Here is a 25,069-nt window from a genome sequence, read left to right as displayed (position 1 = left end):
GCCTCCTTAGAACTGTCGCAATTGTTTTCAGTTTGTTCACACGTTGAAATTGAAAGCTTTGATCGCTATATTTTCTCTTCCGATGTGCCACTGGCTCGATAAGTTCTTAGAGTATGGATAAGGTGAATTATAGCCCTTTTCAGTCCAACTTTCAATCTATCATTGCATTGTTCTAGTTAATCTCAAATCATAATCTCAAATCTTTTCCTGTAATTTTACCTGTGATTTGCCAGCACGAGGTGAACAGTGAAGATGGGGAACTTAATCTCAAATCTTTTCCTGTAATTTTACCTGTGATTTGCCAGCACGAGGTGAACAGTGAAGATGGGGAACTCATTGCATTGTTCTAGTTAATCTCAAATCTTTTCCTGTAATTTTCCCTGTGATTTGCCAGCACGAGGTGAACAGTGAAGATGGGGAACTGATCATGGCCGATGATTACGACATTGCCCTCCCTAGTCACTCTTCAGGTGCAGCGTCCACCACTATTAGCATCATTTTGAAAATCCTTCCTTCCAAATATAAGAACTACTAGTACTTAGAATCTAGGATTTTAGAAATAGTTCACCCTCATGATCAATTATTCTGATTCAAGCTTTAATTTTAAGACTCATCGAGACTGATTCTTGTTTGATTCGACAGTGTCGCTATAGTAACTAGTAACTACAGTAACTATTTACTATTCGACAGTGTCGCTGTTGGAGCTAGTTGAGAATGTCGGAGTGCCAGAAACTCCAGATATCTTAGACATTGACAGGTTTGTCCGTATTGTCCCGGTTTACTGCGTATCTCGACTTACCGTGTTTTTTAAAATTTCTTCCATTTCCCAAATACTCAAAATCTCTTCTCAATCGCTATTTTCAGCTTATCCCCCACTTATTCAAACTCCACATACACCAACTCAACCTTCACCATGGACTCCTGCTCTCGTTACTATGACGACAATTACACAGGCTCAGATGTGATGTTGTTGGAGAGCCCTGAGGTTGTCATCCAAACTACCAAACAGTCAGTAACTCCACCAAAACCTAAACACAAACTAGAGTTCAGTCTGAAGTGGTCAAAGAAAACCAAATCTCGTCCAAAAGTGGAATTCAGTCCTATAATTGAGAAAGGGAAGGTTCTGGTTGAGACTCGAGAAATGGCAAAAACACCGTCACCTCCTAGACAAGCAGCACCTAAACAAGGTCGGACAAATAATATTCAAAACCACATATTATTGTATTTTACCTTATCGGACCTTATTTGGACGGACATTAAAATTGTCATTAGCGATTCATCAAGAGCGCTTTTTCCATGGGATTTATTTTCGTTGACTAACATATTGCGTAGTCTGAACTCTGATATCATTGTGGTAATTTAATTTCCCGAAGCTGCAAGATTTTGCAGTTTTCAATTCCCGGGTGCAGATAATTATATAGTCTACACGGCATGTAAACAGGGATTGGCTAGTTAGAGGCGGTCCGTGTAGGCCTTACACTGTGCTTTCAGCAATACTCATAGACTTAAAATAGAATTAAAGTCGATGTACCAAACGCTTAAGGGCTGTTGCAATCTATAAATAAATTTTATATTGGAGAAACTCTTTAGTCTCGTCTAATAGACAATGTCCTTGGCAACACGATTTACCGTAATATATGTAGAGGCTGGAACAAGTTTGTAATGTTGGCGGGGACTAGCTCATGAACTATGTAAATGTTGTTGAGTGCCATAATTTCGTTGACTTTTCCGCAAAGTGCCCCTTGAAAACTTCATATATTAGTAGAGTTTTTTGTGCCTCCGGCAGACCAAGGAAAACCTTTCCGTCGTTAACTTACGGCACAATAAAGTTCTCATAGTTGTCATATTCTGGACAAACAGTTCGAATTTTTGAAAAAAAAAGGACTTTAACTTGGACGGACCTTAAATGAACGGACTTTATTTGAACGGACATTAAGATGAACCTTAAGGCCTACAGCGTTCAATTAATGTCCGTCCAAATAAGGTCCGATAAGGTATACTTTAATACTATTTGCCTTATCATGTAAGCTTGGCAAAACTGTTACAGATTTAAAAAAGGAAAGTTACCTGATAAATATAAATCATGTGTGACTACAAGTGACTACAAATGACTACACGTGACTACACGTGACTACACGTGACTACACGTGACTACACGTGACTACACGTGACTACACGTGACTACACGTGATAACAAGTTTCATCGTTTTCAGTTAAATTAGAGAGGAATATAAGCTCCAAGATAAAGTGCAGCTTTTACCACTATCTTTTGTAATTAGCAGCTGTTTTAGTGTTTACTACATACTATAGAATTCTCTGTACCGTGAAACTCTGATATTTGTACCGTTAATTTTCCCGTCGTATATTTAGTTTGCTGGCTTTCACAGTACATACTTGATACTGACGCATAACTAAATATGTCAATGATTCATTCGAACAGGCGGGGAAGTAGCGATCAACCTCCTAGTTATATTTCGGCCATCAACCCTGAATTTGGGGGTGGTTCGTCCGGCTCCGAACGTAGCCTTGCCCTTTCTCCATCAGCGCCCCCTTTTCCAAATCACGAGGATGTGATTGTGAATCAGTCTGGAGGTGTGAGAGTGACTTTTATTTTACAACAGAACTTTATTTTTTCACCTAGAACCTGAAACATGAAATTACAATACCGCATCCTGACGGACACGACGTTTATGCGGCAAGTCAAAACCACGGCTCCTTCCACGAACTCTGAATACAGTACAACTATGTCAGAGCTTCAACAAAATTAACCAATAACTGAGTTCCTTCAGAGTTGTTCGGAACGTGGCCCATAGTGGACGTTCTCCCGAGAACCTTCAGAGCCCGGTTTATTGATGACGATGAGGTTTCAACTCCAGATAACAACTCATCTGTTAACAATAAGATTGAAAAGGAAGCCCCAAAGATTCAGCCAGGGAAACACGGTTCGTAACAAGAAAAGAAAAAGAATAGAGATTTAACTTTATATGTAACTAGTTCTACCATTTTAATTGCCATTGAATCGACCTCAACCAAACCTCAATGAAAATAATAAACGAAAGATAAAAACCAGATCCCTTTTTCGTATCACACCCCTCTACTCTCCAGACCAAATGGAGAGGACCTCGTCCCCCGGCCTCATTTCCCGTTGGTACTCGGGAGTATTCAGGAAACGTGAGAACTGTGCCACCCCCATCGCTGATACTCTAGCTCAAACATTTGCTGAAGGCCGGTTTGGTTTGATGCACATGTACAAAGAGGTGGCTTCATTTTGGATAAGGCAGTCCGGGAGAATCAACTCGTTTCCTAAGGAGAAGATTGCATTCGGAGACCTATATCTTAGGACAGGAAAATTGGTAGGTGAGCGAATCTTAAACAAATTAATAAATTTTTATCTCATAGGTCATTTCTTTGAATTTGTAACCTTAGCCATTATATTGTCGGGATCGTAAGCCTTGCTTGTGGGAATAATTTAAAATTCAGCTTGCCAGTTTGCGGATAAGATAACGGCTAACTGAATTCAATGACGATACAATTTATTCAGCGTACAAATTTAATAAACCTCTCGCTAGCGTGCTTATTTTCCGATTTCAGCACTGACAATCCAATAAAACTAACAGTTTAACCAAATAATATGATATGTAAACCATTATCAGCATAAATCTGACCGGTTATATCAAGCAGATATTTTAGATTTATATGCTAGTATCCTGCACACTACTACACGTACTTGCATGTTCTTCTAGAACTGCTGCATATATAATTACAGGCTGACGTTTTGTTCTCGTTTTGTTGTTTGTGCATATTTCTGTTTGTGTTGAGATCTGAGATGAACAGGCAACCAGCGCCTTCCCAGTATAACTGTAGTCAAATTATTGAATTCTGATAATATTAATATTAATCCGACCTCAATTCGACATTGAGCCTTTACTTTAGTTTTCGATCCCCGCCCTACAATGAAGTACTCGGTAAGAAAAACATTAACATCCTGGCCACGTGTTATTTTTTTCCTTGTGGCATAGCCATAACAATTTGAATTACAATATTATCATCATAGTAGGTATATAGTGCGCCATTGACAGTGAGCCGCGCGTGCCGACTGTAGGATGGTTTTTTAGCGCTAATTTCGGCCAGCACAATTTTCTTCAAACAAATAGATATTAAGTATCCTTCCCGACCTCCGATTGCAACAAAATTGGTAAGCTTACTCATAGACTTACAAGGAAGGTGTCCGAAAAGTTTAAAGCATATCCGACCATCAGACATTATGTTACAGCTAAAAGCAGCGTATTTTGCCCCATTTTGATCACTATATCAACTCCGATATCCACCAAATTTTTCGGACAGTTGTGAAAGCCCTATTGGAAGGTCGTCGCCAATTTTCAGAATGATCTCATTTAAGGAACTGAAGATATATCCAATTCACAATTAATACGACAAAAATCAACGAATTTGGTAAAATTTCGCGACTTTTACTGTTTACAGCTAATTTTGCTCCAAAAGCCGCGCACCATCAAATATGGCACCTAGGCGAAACTCACTGATCTTTCCAAAAAGGTATGACAAATTTGGTATTGTGAAAATTCTCACAGTCTCTAGAAAACAATGGTACAAAAAATTTTTAAATCCGAGCAAGTTTATTTTTATGGTGCACCCCCTAATCATAGCTTTGGTCTTATTCAGTTTATCATGGCGATGAGAAGAAATCCGAGTGTTCTAAGTCTGCCAAAAATGGCAAAATATCAGGTACAAGCCTAAAATTTGCTATTTTTAATTTTTGACTTTTTGTACTTTGTACTTGTAGTTCTAAATCTAAATTGCCCATGGTGCATGGATGTGCAGGCTAGTAAACGCGAATTCAATTGTTTTGGGTGAGGGTTGAGGCTGAGGCTGAAATCAGGTTATAGGTTAAAGGTTACAGGTTAGGTTCAGGTTGTCTCACGTCGTGTTCCTCATCGCCACGATATCAGATATGGCCTGCCATGCCGCGCACTCATACGATCGAGTGCGCGGCGCGGCGGGCCTATAACGTGAGGCAAGTAAAGCTAAGTTTGGGGTTAAAATTGAGGTTTGGGTTTATGTCAAATTATATTTGTCCGGCTGAAAACCCATAAAATTTCAGGTCTCGTGATATTTCTGGGCAAGTAAAATTATATTTACGTGGGGACCTCAGACTATCATGTTCATAAACATAAAAATTCGGCGGAATGACAGGCTGAGCGCGGCCCAGTATGCAGTAAAATAATATAATCGTTTATTAAATTATGGACAAACAATTGGACAGCTAATTATTGTGTATAGTATGAAAATTAAGCATTCAATTCCAGGCATGCTAATTTACAATGACATTATTTTGATATGTATGTATTTATGATCTAAAACTAATAAAAACTATAATATTAAAACATTGAACAAAAATTGCATAATTAATAATTTCAAATTTGTGACCGCATCGAGAATGAAAATTATAACCTATACATTTATTTGGGGACCCCAGCCAGGCTAATAGGTTTTATTATCAGCTAAGCTAAGCTGCGGATGAATGGCAAGCTAGCCTCAGCGCCGCCCAGTAACTTATGTACTAAAAATTAAAACTTTAATATTGTAACAATTAGCTTAATATATATATATTTAAAGTCACTATTGTGACGGTACATTAGAACTTCAACTAGACAACTAAACAAAGTGTGAAGGGCCTGAAACGGAACCCCTCGGTTTCAGTTCCTTGTTTAACACTGCCGTATATATACAATATAGCTATAATACGTGTTGGGGTTTTGCTTTGGCATATGTTCTAGTATGGTAACTGGTAAAGCTTTAGGCATTAAGAAATTGTGTTAGGGTATTGAGGTTCATAATCATTTAACTGTCAGATTTATTGGATGTTAAAAATGGAGTATTAGCCTGGATTCATAGCGCGCACGGTGTAAAATGAATTATTTACGCCGCGCATAAAACAGGTTTTATCATGTTTTAAAATCGTTTGCGGAGTAAAGCCATTTAATTTGGTACTCTCCTCCTCGCCCTACAGCAACCTTGGTACTAGTTTTTCGTCTTCCCCGTCTTTGTCTATCCAAGAGTAGGGTACATTTTATACACAAAGAAATACCCTTAACTGGAACAACGAAGTTTTTCTTGGATTTGGTGTTGGTTTATCAGTTGGTCCGTGTAAAAGGAACTCTCGGTTCCTGATAACGTTTCGCCAACATGGGGAAAGATGGGGTAAGTTTGTGGCGGGAATTTATGTTAAATTATCTTTCAGCTAAGCTATATTCCGATAACCACATATTATATTTACAGTATTACTTTGCCTTTGGCCACATCCTTCACGTTCATTCCACCAAATGCACTTCTTAGAGACGTTCTCAAAGTTCATTGACTAAGAAAACCTCACTTAAAATCACAATCCAGCGATTGGTTTCGTCCTAAATTTTGTATTTATCGTCGTACAAAATAAAATGAATCGTGGAATCAACTGAGCGCTTGCAAGACATAAACTTAGAGCTCATATCCAGTTAAACTTCAAATGGAGCGAGAGTTTGTCTCAAATTACGCGGACCCGAAATTATTTGCTCAGAACAATAACGTCGTGGCGGACAGAAATTAAATTCCAATAATTGGCCTTAGATTAGATGCATCACTGTATTAACCACTTCGTATTTCGTCCAAATAATTCGCCTTAAGAACTAGAACCGTTAAACTCCGTTATTAGAATAGTGTGCCCTCTAACATTGTTTACTAACACTCTTCTCTCCAGCCATCCATTACAGATAACCTCATTTATTTTATTATTCCCTCAGAAACTTTTCAAAAAGGACCGGATTATTCGGTTTTAACTCAATTAACCTTTTCTACTTTATCGCCCATCGCCACTTACCTTGTAAATTTAATTAAGTCGCATGAGCCACTCAGATTACTCATATTCAATTATTCCCCCAGTACATCACAGAAGAATTTCACGATACCAACGAGGATTCAAATTCACCGGAAGTCGGTTCATCTTCACATTCACCATTTCCTTCACAACTCTTCAGTTTCATTCACTATAAAATGTCTTTATCTCAGTTCCGTTTAAAAAAATCTTTCTTAACATTCCTTAAATCTTCAGTTTAAAAAGTTGAACAAGAAGGAGAAGAAGACCGAGGATTTAGATGATCTCAAGAAGGAGATGGACATGGACTGGCACAGGATATCATGGGAAGAAGTGTGCACACGTCTCGAAACAAACGTGGAAACCGTAAGTTTTAACCTCGCATATTCTTACTCTGTCATCACTCGCCGACACAAGCGTACACACGTGAAACACTTCATAGCTAATTAGACCAAGACACACTAGTGAAGTGGCCCTGTCCTACGTCAACCAGTAGATGTTAGGTTTGCAATCTAGACGGTAAACAGATGGTCAGTGGCAACGTGTAACCAATTTCTAGTGCTATCCCGAGCCAGAAGCGGTACATTCTGGGTGTAGAAGTAGGAGATCTATTAATATAGCAATTATACTGCTTGACTTTGTGGCTGATTGTCCCCAGAAAGTAGGGATTAGTGCCAGGTTAAATGTAATATTCACATAAATGTAATATTCACATAATCTTACTTCGCCGAACAAAGGATATTCAGATTTAACTAGAATAATTAATTTTAAAAGATTCCACATCTGCATTGTTAACCTGAAGTGGGCACAGTATTGGGTCACGCACAGATGTAATTAGTCTGTAAAAAGCTAGAACCAAAAGAGAAGTAGTATTACTAGCCATAACTAAACGTGAAGTACCGTACCATTAAACACAACCCTACTGCAGTGGGAGACATCAGACTATTTTCTTAGTGAAAAGTACTAGCAAGGTTTCGTGAAGTCTATGGCACTTGCGCTATTTTCTGCTCTGTCGGCTGCAGGCAACCTGGGTGTGCACACATAATATTCGGCATAATTATTCTGATATAGAACATAACGTATTAGGTAAATTTTCGTAAGTAGGATTGAATGTAGAATTCCAGGAAACTACAATTAGATTTCAATAAACTACCATTGCTAATAGAGTATACTGTCGACAGATCGGTATCGTTAAGTGAGCACTACGCAAGCCTCTCATGTATTGCTAACTAAACCTGGCTTACGTTTCTAACACTTCACGTGTTGAGATCCTGCACATGTAAGGTAGTACATCTTCCTCATTCTCGTTCTCTACTTGTGAAGAAGCTAGCTTTACAAGGTAGTGCCGATATCTCATTTTAAATAGTCAAGGAACTTATCATGTGGCATTCTTTTCTTTCAACTAATCCAGGCCATAATCCATCTGTTAATCTTCAGAAAATACACAATTACTGAGGAATTAATTCCAATAATTCCATAAATTTTAATCATACATTCCGTTGGATTATATCGGCCTCTCCAGGCCGGTGTGATATGTTATACAGTATACACCCTTAACTAAGACCGGTTTGGTCTGATTGTAGCCAGTGTGTGGTTGGGCGAGTTATTATGTACATATCAGACTGAATATCAGTTCATAGATAATAGATGTGACGCGGGGCGGAGCAGTAATAATTAATTGTATTTCTGGATATGTGGAGCTGTCCGGGGGGATGCAGGTATAATGACTGGGTATTACCCGGGATCTTCCACAATGAGGTCCTGGATATGTACACATGACACGCTTCAATAGGATTCAAGTCCTTCACTGCACGTGTGACGTAGGTCATGGGTATTCTTTTATGCGGTCTTGCTTTATGATTCAAAATGGAGGGCTGAAAAATGTACACGCTGAGTCGCTACTTATAATGGAGCTGTAAGTGTGGATGCACATCGTTTGGTTTCCTGTACGACATATGTGTGTATGTGTGTGCGTGTGTGTGTGACGTTATTGAGCGTTTAGTGGGTTGCTATAATTATAAGTCGATAAATGTATAATAGCCAAATATGTATTGTTATACCGTTCAATTCATGTCCCAGACTTAATGGCCAAGAAATATTTGTCTTTTGAGACCAAAATATCAGTGCAGTGGGATGTTACAGTAAGTTACATAAACAGCAGAGTTAATGTAATCATCGCTATTCCTAAATAGAAAGAAATCGTAAAACTTTCGTAGAACTCGAATTCATAAAACACGAACAAGAATTCATACAAATCTAAAGTATGTTTTAACACCGTATTGGAAATATGTAATTTTTTATTTATTAAATTCAAGTTCGTACAAGAGATAGTTTAAAACAACGCCCAAGTCTAATGTTCCCAAAACAAATAACTAAATGTCAAAACTTCACTGTAGAGTCTGCCAATATCTCTTGTCATTAAAGCTAAATTACGGAGATAGTTTAGATCAAAAATATCATCAATAAATAGATTAAGTTTACATAATCATGCACAATCAGCGAAAATAGATTACTTTGGTGTCTTCCTCTTCTGCCTCAGTGAATTGATGGCAAAAATGAGGGAGGAAAACGCTGGTCCATCAATAGGACCCCGCAAACATGGCCTAACTTTCTCCACCGACTACGGTCCATCTTTTCTGACAATGTTTCAGCATTCCATCGTTTATACAAGTTTTTAATGGAGATGACTCCTGAGTACTTCATATTCAAAATGAAGCGAAGATGTCTGCGGTGAACAACATCTAATTTCTCGAGTTTAGGTCGACATCATCACTCATCAGCATATTCGGTGTCAAGTGGAAGGCCAGCAATAGTTGTCGAGGGAAATCGGCCTATCTAAACTGATAGTTATAGTGTATCTAAGTTCATTCAAAGCACCAGCTAAGACAAGGATAAATTGTCACCTGGAAGGCTCCGAGAAGACTTAAAAACTCAGTTGAAAGAACTGTAATATTTTAAAGGTTCAAAATAAAGTTCAAACAGATTGAATAAAACTGTTAAAACTGAGTATTATCCGTGCTAAAACTAGACGAAAGCAAAACTGAAGTTACCCACAATGTGGGTTAACTTCATGTGGGTCCCACATAACTCAACATGTTACAGTTGTATCAAATTATTGTGTGATAAAATATCGATCGTTGAGCTACACGCAAATAGGTCATAGTGTTGATAAGTTTTATTACCTTGACGCTTACTTTCTACGGTAAAAATGCTAAAGCCCTGTATTATTAAAATGTTCTTGAAGAAAGCTAGGATTATTAGATTGATATAAAACGTGTTTTCTACCTTGTTTGTCATCTAAATTGTCATCTACATCTATTACCTACCTGAATAAAGGAATATCTTCTCACTTACTGAGCGTCACCCTCGTCTTGCATGTTTAGTTTACAGATGTTAATGTTATGTCAATAGTGGTTACACAATTATCTATGTAAACAATAACATTGCATTGTTTGATGTAACTATGGTAACGGTACGAAACACTCAACATTTTGTTCCACATTTACCCAAATACCCAACGCTGCACTGTCAAGTTGTCATGGTAACTGTCATTCAGTCAACTCTTTTCCGTCTAACATTCCTCAGTATTCACTCTGTTTCTAGCAAATAAAAGAAAATTGTGTGATGTATTGAAAGATTGTATATATAATTGATCCGTTGGTTTGGAGTAAATAGTAAACAAGTGGGTCACACACGCGGTGTCACAGTGACAGTAGACAGTAAACACGGTGTGTGAGTGTGACTAATTGGAATTCCAAGTAAACCTTTTCCACCTCATGCCAATTAGCACATAGTTTTCACACCGCCTCCCGGACTCGCCAGTCACGTGACAACAACCGACCAATTACAAGAGAGATACACAAACTAGCAGCCAATCACCGGGCAGCATGATAAACCAGCGGCCAATAAGGGGTGCTGGGTTAGAATCTAATTTGCTAGACAGTGTATCCTGGAGTGCGTGTAAAGTGTAAATTGGCATTTTGACAACCATGGACTGAGATATAGGGGCCTTCTAGCTACTGTCAATATTTTACAACCTGTTGTGATCGGACCTCCAGTCAGCTGTCTAGATATTTGTGTAAATATAAGTTATTTCCCTAAGGTTGGCTTCCCATTGGATACTCCTTTAATCCTCAGACCCAGTGCAGTACTTACCAGTGCTTTTATCAGGTTGGTGATCATGCAATGGTAACCACAGTAAGGGCATAGTAACCATGTCACAACATGTAAACCAAGGTGATAGGATGGTTACAGGAACTTTTGTAACAATACAGTTACCATGATAACTGTCGGTCAAGTACCATCAACGTATAAAATGAATGTTCACATTCTAGAAGGATTAGCCCCGTATTTCAGTCTCCTCAGAGGTTCAAAACTATCATGGTCCTCCTCCACTTAGCCTTTACGTTATCCCCGTGACATTTAAATCCCCGTGACTTAATGTTATCCCTGTTTGATAAAGGGGGATATTTCCAAGGTTTCAATGCGGTTGGCATCAGTCCCACAGCAATGTATTACCAAAACTATACATACCCTCACTCCTCGTGTGAATCTAACAGAATCTAACAGACTTTATCACAAGAAATTTAACGAATGGTATGTACATATCAGTTGAAATAAATAAATTAAACCGCGTTATACCGCTATAAGAATTAAGATAATTAACTACCTACTATCGTAGTTAATAGTTATTATATTATTATAATTAAACATCCAATATTGTAGAGGTACGGTTGATCTGAAATACACAGATATTGTGTGTACCCATCACTGGTCTGCTGGGTTTTCAGAGTGAAATAGTGATCTTCTCACTTAGATTACATCTAATAACTGTAATTATCCCTAGAATAAAAAGCAGCATCATTAAAAGATGAGCAGCCAATTACTGATCACGTGCTTTCCTCATCCAGCCAATCAGATCCTAGTATTTTGATCACGTGACGTAAACCAACCAATCAGAGCAGCCCATTCCGGGTCGCATTAAAATCGTCTTCTTCCTGTCCGTGCCCTGCCGGTCGCTGATTGGACTGTTTTTGTCACGTTTCCTAGCAACGCAGATCCGCCATTGGTTAAATACCGTCACGTTGTATAGTCAATTAAAGGCCCAGGATTGGTCGTATCATGGCACGTGATACTAAAACTCCGTTCTAATTGGATAATGATGATCTTGACTGATACCAAGTGTCCAAGATGCACGCTGTGCCCGTTAATACTGGGCTTACTGACATTTACTCCCTCTAACAAGGACCTGGCTAAAATACACAGCAAATTTACACGTTATTATTACACTACTTATACTACTACTAATATAAGTTATATTTTATTATGTTATATAAGTGCATCATATGGTATTTGGGATATATCAGAATTGCGGCCATATTAAATATTTTATAAATGCGCTTAAATAAGATATACCATAAGTGCGAATATATTAGAAATTTACATTTAGGTCTGCTGTCTTTAGCACTAACTGATAATGTCTGTTATGTGACAAGTTATAGGGTAAGATAGTCAATTTTCTCATGAGACCAAAAAGGCTGAAACCACAGCAGTGGTAACGGCTCATTACACCGTCAAATAATATGTAATCTACACTGCATACTGCTAGCGATAACGTTTATCATATATTCCATTACATTTCTTATCTGTTATGAGATGTAACCAAAGATAATATTGTAAATGTCTGCGAAAACTGCGCATAAAATCAAAGAACTCTTCACCCTCCCCACTGATACGCTCCAAAATAACCAAACTATGGCGTAATAAATAGCAGCAGCTAAATTGTATTGAACCTACACTCTTACCTGTTAATACTGTGTTAAGTGTACTGGTAATTGTTTATTAAGGGCCAAATTGATGGGTAGTAATCGATGATGTGCATCAGCTCCATCATGCTAGCAATACAGTATATAATGGTAGGCCCCACCCGCCGGCCCTAGTATGTGCTGTAGTAGTATTGTGATTACTGTAATTCAATATAGTTAGTTGTGTCCTGATCTATTAATACAATCTAACGGATATAATTATACTTCTTCTTTTATAAGCTATGATTGTGGAGTAGGGTTTTCATTGGTTCGTCTAAATTGGTGACTGCCAAGCTAACAAAATAGAATCAACCCCATGATTAAGATCAGTTTATCTTATAGCTATTTCGGTGGTATATTACACCATCATCCATTCTTTAGTAGAAACAAAGCAATTAATAATAATAATAATAAGTAGGAATTTATACATCGCTTTATAGCCATAAAGAACTCAAAACCCAAAGATTCAGTTCAAACCATCTAAAGCGACTCATGAGTAACATGTACATAAGAACTTATTTTTATGTAGTATGGATTTTATGAGAAAGGTAATTAAGAACTAGATGTAAAACTAAATAACTAACTCACGCCTTATCCCAGGGTTTGACACAAGAAAAGTACGAAGAGATCTTTGCAAGGGAAGGTCCCAACTGTCTGACCCCTCCTAAAACCACCCCCGAGTGGATCAAGTTCTGCAAACAGCTGTTCGGTGGTTTCTCTACCCTGCTATGGATCGGAGCCATTCTCTGTTTCTTCGCTTACGGTCAGTTTATCACAAAATTTAAAAAACATATTTTGATTAAATTTCAGATCTCAGTCCAGTTTTAATGTTTCAATATGAGTGAAATAAAATTAATTGGATTTGAAACCAAGTTTAGTTGAGTTTCAGTTGAATTTTCGTGCCCTATACCGTGTGCTGTGTATAAGCTTTATTGGGTTTATCTGTCTACAACTAACTGCAGCCATTAGACACGTATTAGGATAGGAGTGGAGCTCATCTCTTATTTGTCATGAGTATAGCAGTCATTAGCTCGATACATAATCTATGCAGTTCATTATGCTGCATATTTAATATTTATGCGATTGGATTGAGTTGTAGCCCGAATGGTCTTACTGTTCATAGTTTGTGTTAGACCACGCATGAAGGTCTATAATAAACTAAAGATATATTAATATAAGATGGGCGGTGGCTAATACTGGTACTGATTTGTAACAGGTGCCAGTAAACTGTACCAGTAGCTACCAGTAGTTAGTTACTACCAGTAGTACAAGTTTTAATAATCTACCTGACTTCTCAGCTGTATTTAGTAACAAATATACTGTAATGTAAGAAATATAACCTGGAGAAAAGACCACTACAGAGAATTGTTGAAATGAGAATTATTCTTATCAAATTTCCTTTCCTCTGTAAATCAATTATCAAACCACATCACAAGGCTATAACTTGGCTTAGTTTTGTCTCTGGTGGGATTGAGTTACTTAAAAAGCGGTATTTGCCGCGTTTTACATGACCACTGCACAGTGCACCTAGATCTGCGTACAACTAGACAATAGACATGCTCCTTATTAGAAAATATGATGTATTTTTTTCTAATTAAACCATCAGCTCTGGTTTAATTGAATTGTCAGTTAATTAAAAATTGAACTTAATGAACAGTGCAGTGATTGTTCTTGTTGGAACTGTCTCTGAGATTTACGAAACAGAAAAGAGGTGTACCAAAATGGCGACCTGCGTTTGATCAGAAAATTATTATGCTCGACAATTACTAATTTGTTGCTATTTCTGTACTCTTGCGACACGACCACGTTTGCATATTATTTAATAATATTGCTTTAATAACAGAATCGCAAGCAATCTAAAATTAAAAATAATTAATTTTAGTCATAGTGAAAACATCCCAAAATTTGTGAGATGAAAATAGCTGTTCAAGAGAATGGTTTAGCTGATGTTACCTTAAATCTAGATAACTTTGGAAGCGGAGGCTCAGAGGCTGTTTGATGCCTCTCATTTTCGCATTAAATTCATTTTGACACAGGCTAATGCCAAGTTAACCAAACGTCAGTGTACTGTACAAACTTTGATCCAAACTTAAACTCAACTAAGACACATTTAAAACTCAACTAAAATTCAACTAAAACTCAACTAAAATTAAACTAAAACTCAACTAAAACTGCCCTTAAAATGTAACTCTCGTGCAGGCATCCAGTCGTCAAAGTATGTGGACCCAGCTGAGGATAACCTGTATCTGGGAGCCGTGCTGACGTTTGTTGTCGTGGTTACCGGAATCTTCGCTTACTACCAGGTACTTATTGATAATTAATGACTAACTGATCACTTATTATGAATTATATATGCGCATGCATAATAAGCTTTTTGATTTGTATCTGTTCTGAATAATCGTGCAAATCAACGTAGCTTAGAGAAGGAAATTTGTATATGTACCCAGTCGAGCACAAACGGTGTCAATTAACAAATTGATTGAATAACTAATCGATTAACCAACGATATCACCACATAGGAAGCTAAATCCGCCGCCATCATGGACAGTTTCAAAAAGATGGTACCACAAGAAGCTACGGTAGTCCGTGGAGGAGAAACCACCATAGTTAACGCTGAGTTGATTACTCTGGGAGATTTGATAGAAGTGAAAGGAGGAGACAAACTCCCCGCTGATATCAGGATCGTTAACTGTTCTGGATTCAAGGTTAGTCAGGGGAAGGTTGACTTCCCTTTTAAGGGGGGTTCGGCATTAGAAAGCCAGCTTTTTGTTCTAGAATGTTATAGAGACTTCTAGAATAGATACCGGGAAATATTTCCGAGGCGTCAGGTAGGGTACGTGGGACGATATCTTAGAAATTAGAAAAAAATCTTTATAGAAAAAATAGGCGCATATTTATTTATCCGATTATTCTATTCGATTGCTTCATTCGATTATTTGGCCATGGAACTACAACTCGATTATCCTATTCGATTGCCTTATTCGATTATTTGGCCATGGAACTACAACCTGGTCCCGCTATTTCGAGCCTCTTTTTAAACATCCGTTTTTAGTTTAAATTGTCATATTGAAATACGGTATGCAATTATCCCTCGTCTAGTTTGTGACATGGTCAAACCAACGGAAGGTTACCTTCCGATGAAAGAAGTACTCAGAAATTAAAGACCAGTTCTTTGTGATGGGATCCCGGATCTCCCAATGATGTCCGATAACTGTCCGCTAGATAACTACGTTTAGTTGGAAAATGTTTTTTTCCCCGTTTTCAGTGCACATCAAATTAGGTTACATCTTTCTGCTAGCGTCACTTCTTTACAATTTTAGATGAGGAATTAGGTCATAATTCAATATAGTAGATAGTAGATACCAATACGATTGGTGTTGATTTCACACACTTACACTCATCTCTCACATCTTATATATAACTTGAGTAAGTAGCTGAATCTTGTAATGTCCCAATTTTGTGAATTAGACTGGCATTGGATCACTGCCACACTGTTTGGATCTTTACGGTCAATGTTCACAAAGTTCCCTTGTGAACGGACAACGAAATTTGTTTATCTTTTCATCAGTGTGATAACATTTAACAAGAATGTTGGATAACATTTCCATCTTCATAATACTATTCACATCGGCTAATGACGATGCTTTTAAGCTAAAAATGAAATCAGGACCACAGTGATGAAGTTAAAAACGAAATAAATGAATTTGACTGTAACAGTAACTTTGTTACAAGGAACTCTCGATCACGTTTAGTTTAACAAACTCGCTCCTTATAATTGTATTGTGTTCTCAGATGTAATAAGCCTCGACAAACTTAAGTTTTCGGAAGAAACAAGGATAGCCAGAGGTTAACATATCCTGACAGAACTCAAACCAGCGTCCAGCATGTTCTATTGAGCAGGAACAAAGTTACTAATGAAACCACAACCACTGAGGTCTTCAGAACTATCACATTCCTACTGATAATATCATCGGTTAAACTCGTACACGCTCCGTGTGTTGTGCCACATTTCCCGCCAATGTTTCACTCAATATTTCACTATTGAAACCGCAACTACTCTCATGTTGCTGTGAACTCCCTTATTTGTCCCTAAACCGTGAATCATACCTCATGTGATATCTACTATCACGTTTTATTGGCTATCAGCTAAGCTATAGAAAGTGGCGGGAGTTTTAGAAATTAGAACCATAACTCCATGCACCAGGTGCAATTCTAGCGGATGAAATTACGACCGTAAAAGTGAGCTGCATTGTATTGTCCATGTCTAGATTCATATGCACTGCTTCTTTACAGACCATGTACCGCTCAATCTTAACAACATTTCATTCTGAAGAAATGTAGGATTTAACAGTTTGCACTTACTACAATTGTTACTACAAGTGACACATTTTACAACTCAGTTAAGGATTCCAATACGGCGCCGTCTGCCTTTCCTGTCAAATGACGTCAAAAGATGGTCGTAAAAAAGAAGACCCAAAACACATATATAAGCTTATAAGAAACCTTCAACTTATTAAAGTGTATGCTGTGTTTCTCACAGTCTACTTAGTTTGATAAGTGCAGATCTTATTGTAGAAGACAATTAGTGATTATATCACTTGTAATTTTGGAAATTCATTACAATTATCCAATTAGTTGCTAAATGCTGATCTCATGCTAATCACCAGGTTGATAACTCCTCTCTGACCGGAGAGTCTGAACCCCAGTCCCGTGGAAGTGAGTGCACTGATGATAACCCCATTGAGACCAAGAACCTTGCTTTCTTCTCAACCAACGCTGTTGAGGGAGCTGCTCGTGCTGTCGTTATCTCCTGTGGTGATAACACCGTCATGGGTCGTATCGCTTCTCTTGCTTCATCACTCGGATCGGACCGTAAGTCTACTGGAATGTGTTTATAAAATTTTGTAGAAGTTTTGTGCTTGTTTGTTGAAAGATGGTAGAAACTGCTTGCTTGCTACCCTCTTCAAGACGATGGCTGGCCTCCAAACGTTATATAAACTATTACCAGCTTATAATCATGTGTAAGATGTAACGCAGATAGTCATGTGTAATATAAAAGGCGGTTATAGAGTATATATAATAGACTACAGACCCTCATAGAACTTAACCAGTATTATTTAGTAGACCACGAACTTATGTAGACTAGCTACGTGGAACGGTACCGGTATATGCGTAACACTCACATACTAGTTACATACAAATAGCCATGAACCTTCAGACAGATCTATTCTGCTAACATGTGAAAAATAAGCACAGTTAAAAGAATTTAAAAGTTTTGAATTTAAAATGTTTAAAATGTCCAAAGCGCGAAAGAATTGTGATTTAATAAAGTTTTACGCGGCATGATTATTGTGGGGCTAAAATGTAGGGCAGGAATCCCTGAAGGAATCTTAATGAACAATGCTCAAATCGCACAAATTCATTTTAGAGTAATGCGATATGATGGATTACAATTGCAAAATGACGTCAACACTAACAATGCATTTATTAGTAACGTTTTGTTTTGGCCCTTCTGTTCCTTTCGCAGCTATTCGATAAAAACGAGGGGGGTTTAGTGTGCCCCCTCCCCACGAGGGGTGTTTTTCTTCGCGGCTACAATTATTAAGAAATAATGTTTAACCCCGGTCTTCTATGAATGAACAGTGTGTATTGTCAAGTTGTTGAGGGCTACGGAAATCGTAATATATGGGAATATATATGTAATTATATAATACTTCGGCACGCCAAATATCTAATTCCTTCAGATCTCTTTTCGCTTCTAGATCTTTCGGAAACGAAAAATTCAGCTTCTAATTTTTAACTTTTTAAGCGAACACAGAGTATAGTTATAAAATTCTCGAAACTGGGAATCAGGACTAAATCAGTTTTTGAGAGCCGCTCATTTGCACGCCGTACCATCAATCGGATGTTTCCGTTAATCAAAAAATGAAGAATATTTGATAATACTAATCACAGTTCCAGACATTCTAGAAAGAACGATTGATGATTTATATGAAAGATTGAGTTAAATAATGGAAATATGTGTCCCCGAATAATGTTTATTTGGGGATGATGAGTGGTGAAGAAGCCGTATACCCCTTAGACTTATCTTGATTCTTGACGTCTCACGTCTATTCAATATCAGTAATAATATAAACAGTCATGGTACGTATTCCCCCGGGACCTTCAAACTACTGTTTAACACTCTTTGTTTTCATGTGCTAGAAATAATGCACGGTCAAATGAGATGAGAACTAGTTTTGTGGACTTAACTAGGTCCGGATAACTCGCCCCATTTTCAGCAGAAGCTATGGTGGTTTAATTGGCCTTTTTTATTAGTATGCCCTATTAATGCTGTAAATTTTGAAGAAGCTATTTGATAAATTAATAACATTTAATTAAAAGATTAATTCGTGATATTGAGCCTCGCCCCAATTTTAATCTTGAATTAACTCGCCCGCCCTATTATTAATTGCAAAGCACTTCATCGAATCAACTTATTAATATAAGTTATTGAACTTGAGATGAAATTGCAGCATAATCTTAATTTCAAGCTGCTTTTCAGGAAATAATTGACATTTTTTGGCGTCTCATAACTTAAATTGACCGAGGCCTGCTAATTAAAAACATTCATTAAATCTGATAGGGTTGATTTTCTAATTAGTTAGATTAGTTATGTCAAGAATCTACTGAACAGTTATAGTAGCAGTAACCGTGTGTTATTACTAATTTACATTACACTGTAATAGAAGTGATCTCTGTTCTCGCATTGACGGCGACAATAGGTAATATTTAATGGCTTTTAATATTCCCCTACACATCTAGGTGACTAGTTGCCATATAGCGGCGCTACATTATAGCTACAACATAGCCACTAGCTATAATACAGCGCCGTGTAACTACCAGGGGGTTGTCAAATGTGGGTTAGAGTAGCAAGGACCAGCTCTAATACTGATTGAGTGTCACTCAAAATGCTGCCAGAGTGTGAAATATAGAAATATTGTCTGGTGCTGAGTGGATTATAAACCTCTTTGTTTTCAAGCTGAAAATACAGTCCTGACAGTGCGTGGTATTTAAAATCTAAGAGTATGGACCAATCACTTAAGTGAGGGATATTGCACTCCAAAGTGAGGGATATTGCACTCCAAAGTGAGGGATATTGCACTCCAAAGTGAGGGATATTTCACTCCAAAGTGAGGAATATTGCACTCCAAAGTGAATGATGCATTGCACTTTCCCAATTGTATCCACTAAACTTGAAGCCGCACAAATACATAATATCTCCTGATAATTGCAATGTTATCTACAGTTCTAGTAGACTACAAAAAGTACAGCCGAACTGTCAGAGGAATGTGCAGCATTCAAGGTGAAACCTCCTTTGTCGTCATGGGTATTTGTTTAACCTCAGTTAAACACATTTTTACGTGCAAGGCTAGCTATTGACGTAGGTCAAACTCTCAATATCCCTGAATAGACGGTTAAGTCGGGCCGTTAAAGAGTTTAAATGTGTAAGTTAACAGTTTGACCCGCTAGTTTGCGGAGTATGAAACCTCTAGAATATTTTAGAGTGTATGCTCTGACAGAGGTATGTTTTGCAAGGGTTGACACGCGCCATAAAATATAAACCATAAAGCTGCAAAACTGTAATCTAGATCGGTGAGTTTTTAATGGGTTTCAACACGTCACCAAGTGTGTAGTGGACTTTATTTAGGTTACTAGTCACTAGACAGAGGGACTTAAAAACTTGTCCTCAATTTCTCTGGTTAATAATTAGAAGGTTCACGGAACACGGAATATACCGTACATACTCTCTAAACGTACGTGTCATACACTGAACCAGCACATAATCATTACTAATAGAGTAATTGGGTAATAACCTTGACGTCGTGTGAACTGTCCCTCTTGTCCGTTTTAGAGGAAAATACTTTCCACTTTTCTAGATCGTGTGTTTTATTAGCATATTATGCAAGGTGAATATGCAGCTGATATGATATGTGTTGTACAGTGGTGAGTGGCTATTAGGGAGTGCAATTTGTGGATATGAAGTGTTGGTGAAGTGACGTCATTGAGTCGTTAGTGGACGGAGGAAACGCGTCGTTCTTGTCTGTGTGTCCTGTCTGTGTGGCTGTGTGTCTGTGTGTGGCGGGTAAGATGGTTTTGTAGTGTAATATCCTCTGAGAAAGTTCTTAGTATGGAGACATTTAGTACAATTATATTTGACAATACAAATCCAACAATGCTACCAATTATATTTGATACCTTACATTCTATTACATTCTCTGGAATGATCTAATAACAGTACTGCGCGATTATACCATTAAAATGTAAAAAAACAAAAGTCTAAAATACTTTTGGTAAAAAAATATGTCTGAAGCAAAAGTGAACCCATATTAACATGTCTGTAAAACCAAACATTCACAAAACTTCGGTTCATATTAGTAATTAGCCCCGTCTTTTGTATACCCGATATCTTGGAGAATTAGTGTAATCTGGCAGTGTGTCAAGGCCGCCTACCAGTACTTATTTTCCAATTACCGTACTAGTTCCACACAATTTACTCCTACCGTTCTGCAAACTTCTGATATCACGCACCAGACCGGGTGCTAAGAAGCGCATTTGTAGCAAGTGCTACTCTCGTTGACACTAAAGGAAATGATAACTGAAATAGATGAACACCGTGCAATTATTTTAATTTGTGGGCAGCAAAATTTATATTGTTGACATGATCAAAGGCCAATAAGAGTTATCGGTATTTTCTTATCATATCTGTGATAAACTCTTCCTTACCAAGGAAATCATTGACTTTACATAAGACGATCATCATGTTAAAAGGAATTTTACTGTTGATATGTGAAGTAGACCTAAACCTTAATTTACGCCGCATCGTGTGGAGATATTATGTGAGCATTGTCAAGAATATTCGGCAATCTTCACATTCTATCACCCTGTCTTAATTCTATCAGAATATTCAATGGCTACAAGTATCGATAATTGTAGGATTTCTTCTAGAATACATATTAGATTAAAGGTATTCTCCTTTGCTCAAGAATTTGAACATTGCTTTGCTTTAGCGGTTAGCTAATAGCTGTAATATAACAGTGTAATACTGCAACTTTCAGGCGCCGCTTCAATAAGTTATCAGGAAGCATTGTTGGTCCATTTGCGTGTCAACCTAAACCAAATTATTTCAAATTTGTCCGATCATTATAAAGTACAGTTAGATGTATATTTTCATGTTAAGATCGCAGTCGTATGCTGTCTTACCGTGCGGTATGAAACCGTCTTACTGTGCGGTACAATGCGGTATAACACTGTCTTACTGTGTACAACAAGCCGCGCTATTTAGAAGACTTACAAGCTCTCATTTGGGATTGACGTTGCATACACCTTACGTGTAACTAGAGGATGTATACGAGACAGCAATTAATACACGCGCCACTGATTGCTTACCGTCTGACAGTCAGATAGCTGTATCAGATAGCCCGCTTAGTTTACACTGCCTACTAGCTGGGGATATAACATAGTTTAAACTACTAGCTCGAGCGAGATGTAGTTGTAGAGATGTATTATGTGCTTATTGGGCAGTATTAGCTGTAGTTATGTAAAGGTACCACTATGTTTAATTGTAGTTACAAGTGTTTTGTATCTTTAAACCTGGCCTTGGTCAGGCCATCGTCTTGCAACGTGTATTCCTGGCAGTATAAAGTAAATATTAAGCTTCTAGATTAATACTTCAAAATAACAATATTATCTTAAACTATATAAAAACTATTTCAGAAACCCCTATCGCCATTGAGATCGAACATTTCATCCACATCGTGTCTGGAGTAGCTGTCTTCCTCGGAGTTTCCTTCTTCATTCCTCGCCTTCATCCTGGGATACGAACCTATTGAGGCTGTTGTCTTCCTTATCGGTATCATTGTCGCTAATGTGCCTGAGGGTCTCCTGGCTACTGTCACTGTGAGTACTTCTTTAAAAAATTACAATCTTCTCCATAATAATGATTTTATTAATTTAGTTATATTATATTCTGTGAAGGTGTATGTGAACAACATAATAAATTTAAAACAAGCCAGCCATGAATATTCATCGAATAGAATAGTGAATTATAAATATTAATCCCTCACGGTAAATAAAAATGTTCGCGAATAAATGTCGGTGATAGATCGGTCCAAGTTCTGTTTCAACATTTTAACCCCAAATATTTGCTCTATTTTAAGAATGAAACCACACGCTGAATATAATTATAAGAGTAAGTTGGTTACACACTCATGAATATTTAACTTCGCTATTTTACGGGTAGTTTCCCCACACTTACCACAAATATGCCCTCTGGGGCTCCCCCACACATTTCCCCGCACCATTCAAACATTCATCGTACCAAATTTGTTATGGAAGTGTGCTGTAGCTTGTAGACATGTCACGTACCTGTAAAAATAGAAACAAGGTATTGAAATAAGGTTGAAGTTTCATACTGTTATTCCCAGTCAATATCAAGGTTCTCAACAGTACTCAACTACTTTAAACCAGGAACCTAAAATAGAATTTTAAAAGGCAGTGTTAACAAGTTATGTTGCAGGTGTGCCTGACTCTGACTGCTAAACGTATGGCAAAGAAGAATTGTCTGGTAAAGAACTTGGAAGCTGTAGAGACTCTTGGATCTACCTCTACCATCTGCTCTGATAAAACCGGAACTCTTACCCAAAACAGAATGACAGTCGGTAAGTTCTTGCCACGTGTCATATTTTCAGGGGAGCGTTAAATCTTTTAGTGGGTCAGAGAGGGGTGTCAAGTGCAGATAAATTCAACGTTCCTCCGCTTATTATGCAGGTCCATGCACATGGGATTTTATGCCTCCACCGTGAGGCCATACGCGGTAAATGGACGTTTAAACTTAATGTAGCTGACTCCTTGAAACCACGTTGGTGACCAAAGTTTCCACTTCCTACATAAATACTGTAGTTCTGTGTAAGTAGTGAAATAGGTTGGAATGTGTAAACTGGTGTGAAACTACCCAGTCCCCTTCCTTCTCCCTCTGATCTCTCACACGTCAACATCAACAAGCAGCCACCACTGGATACATCAAGTGTTAAGTTTCAGCCTTCACGGCGGGAATTATTTCCTTTTCTTCCCTGGGGCGGCAATATTTACCCAGATCTCTAGAAAAAACAAATTTATAGAAAACAATGCGGTGAGCTGTGTGAACCACAGTTTTACGGACCACACACCAGTTGTCAGAACTCTCAGTCAGACTAACTTCCCACCTGACTACACCATAGTTAAATGTCACGTGACATTATTTATTGACATGCAACTTTTAATCCATTGTGCCGCTCTCTGTGTTGAAGAGCGCGGGAAAATTCTACACGAGCACACACTACACGCCACTCTCTCACCCATCTGATGTTTCTCCGGGGGGAGAGATAGAGTTAGCAAGTTAAAAATAACACTCAGTAAAACCTCTCGGACTGTCTCCATAGTTGTAGTTACAAAGTTGACAGCACCACAGGGGGGTGTTGTTGCAGCACTCACTAGTATCACCGTGTCACAATGTGACGCGAGTCAGCACCTCTAACAGCTAGTTTAAACATACCCACATTTGCACTGTGTCGATCTGGTTCAGTGTTATACTTCAGTGCTGAGATTGGAGAGTCTTTGCTATTTACCTTTTTAGGGTATTTCGAGACAAGTTTTCGTCATCGGAATGTACAATTCAACATTTTTGTGCAGTGGTTTAATGGCGAAGAATTGTATTTCTTTTCTGATGTTTCCCCACGAAATTCCAAAATGCCTGGGGAAGCCAATACAGGCAATGACCTCATCCATTTTAGCTTCATTCTCTATACTCCGGCGAGTGTACATTTTATGTGGATCTGAGCTATTTTTACAATACTGACATCTACAGAAACAGGTGATATAAATATAGCAATAAGATCTGGGAACTTTAAACAGGATATTTTACATGTTCCATTTAATTGGTAGCACATTATAAATCTAATGAGCCAGTTCTGATAGCTAAGCCTATCATGTGTAGATTAACTAATCTCTGATCTTATCATTAACTTACTTGAGAAACGAGAACTTTGTCTGGTCCGAAAGAACAAATACCGGGGAAAAACGGAATCTTATCGTCGAATATTCCGAACCAATTAATTTCCAATAAAAACGATCCCAATAACCACGCATGTTGGAATGTTAAATGAAGAGATAACACACAGTCGGCACCCTCACTTCCCTCTCGATTGCCCCCCCCCCCCCCCCTCAAGTCCTTCCTACACACCCGGCTTAATTGTGAGGTTCTCAAATTATCCTAATTACAAATTTTGTTATCACTTCAACTTCTTTAAAAGGGCCCTTATATTACCCCCTCTCTGTTAGCAAATCTAATAAACCAGATTATCCGACCCGATTGTTCCAC

At 37.9% G+C, this 25,069-nt stretch overlaps 2 protein-coding genes across 2 annotated transcripts in view; both read left to right on the top strand.

Annotated features, from left to right (window-relative positions):
- Positions 1 to 371: 371 nt before the first annotated feature.
- Positions 372 to 3,515, top strand: LOC134821557 (uncharacterized). The gene is made up of 6 exons (XM_063832262.1): positions 372 to 470; positions 691 to 757; positions 865 to 1,187; positions 2,790 to 2,942; positions 3,106 to 3,353; positions 3,489 to 3,515. The coding sequence occupies exons 1-6, from the start codon at positions 428 to 430 to the stop codon at positions 3,513 to 3,515; spliced, it is 861 nt and encodes a 286-aa protein (XP_063688332.1). The 5' UTR covers positions 372 to 427.
- Positions 3,516 to 6,102: 2,587 nt separating this feature from the next.
- Positions 6,103 to 25,069, top strand: part of LOC134821814 (sodium/potassium-transporting ATPase subunit alpha-1-like) — a 29,596-nt gene continuing 10,629 nt past the window's right edge. Inside the window, 10 exon segments of the mRNA XM_063832601.1 lie at positions 6,103 to 6,219; positions 6,937 to 6,987; positions 7,106 to 7,234; positions 13,273 to 13,435; positions 14,872 to 14,975; positions 15,192 to 15,377; positions 17,340 to 17,544; positions 22,429 to 22,508; positions 22,510 to 22,611; positions 23,231 to 23,372. Coding sequence (XP_063688671.1) covers positions 6,205 to 6,219; positions 6,937 to 6,987; positions 7,106 to 7,234; positions 13,273 to 13,435; positions 14,872 to 14,975; positions 15,192 to 15,377; positions 17,340 to 17,544; positions 22,429 to 22,508; positions 22,510 to 22,611; positions 23,231 to 23,372 — 1,177 coding nt within the window. The 5' untranslated portion in view covers positions 6,103 to 6,204.

This window comes from Bolinopsis microptera, chromosome 10, assembly GCF_026151205.1.
Source record: "Bolinopsis microptera isolate Bmic1 chromosome 10, MBARI_Bmic_1.0, whole genome shotgun sequence".
Lineage (NCBI taxonomy): Eukaryota > Metazoa > Ctenophora > Tentaculata > Lobata > Bolinopsidae > Bolinopsis > Bolinopsis microptera.
Note: the sequence above shows the minus strand (reverse complement) of the source record. Positions and strands in the feature narration are given on the sequence as shown.

Coding starts and splice junctions, on each gene's coding strand:
- LOC134821557 (XM_063832262.1), top strand. CDS start 428: ATGGCCGATGATTACGACATTGCCCTCCCTAGTCACTCTTCAG. Junction 471..690: donor CCTCCCTAGTCACTCTTCAG/GTGCAGCGTCCA, acceptor ACTATTCGACAG/TGTCGCTGTTGGAGCTAGTT. Junction 2,943..3,105: donor GATTCAGCCAGGGAAACACG/GTTCGTAACAAG, acceptor TCTACTCTCCAG/ACCAAATGGAGAGGACCTCG.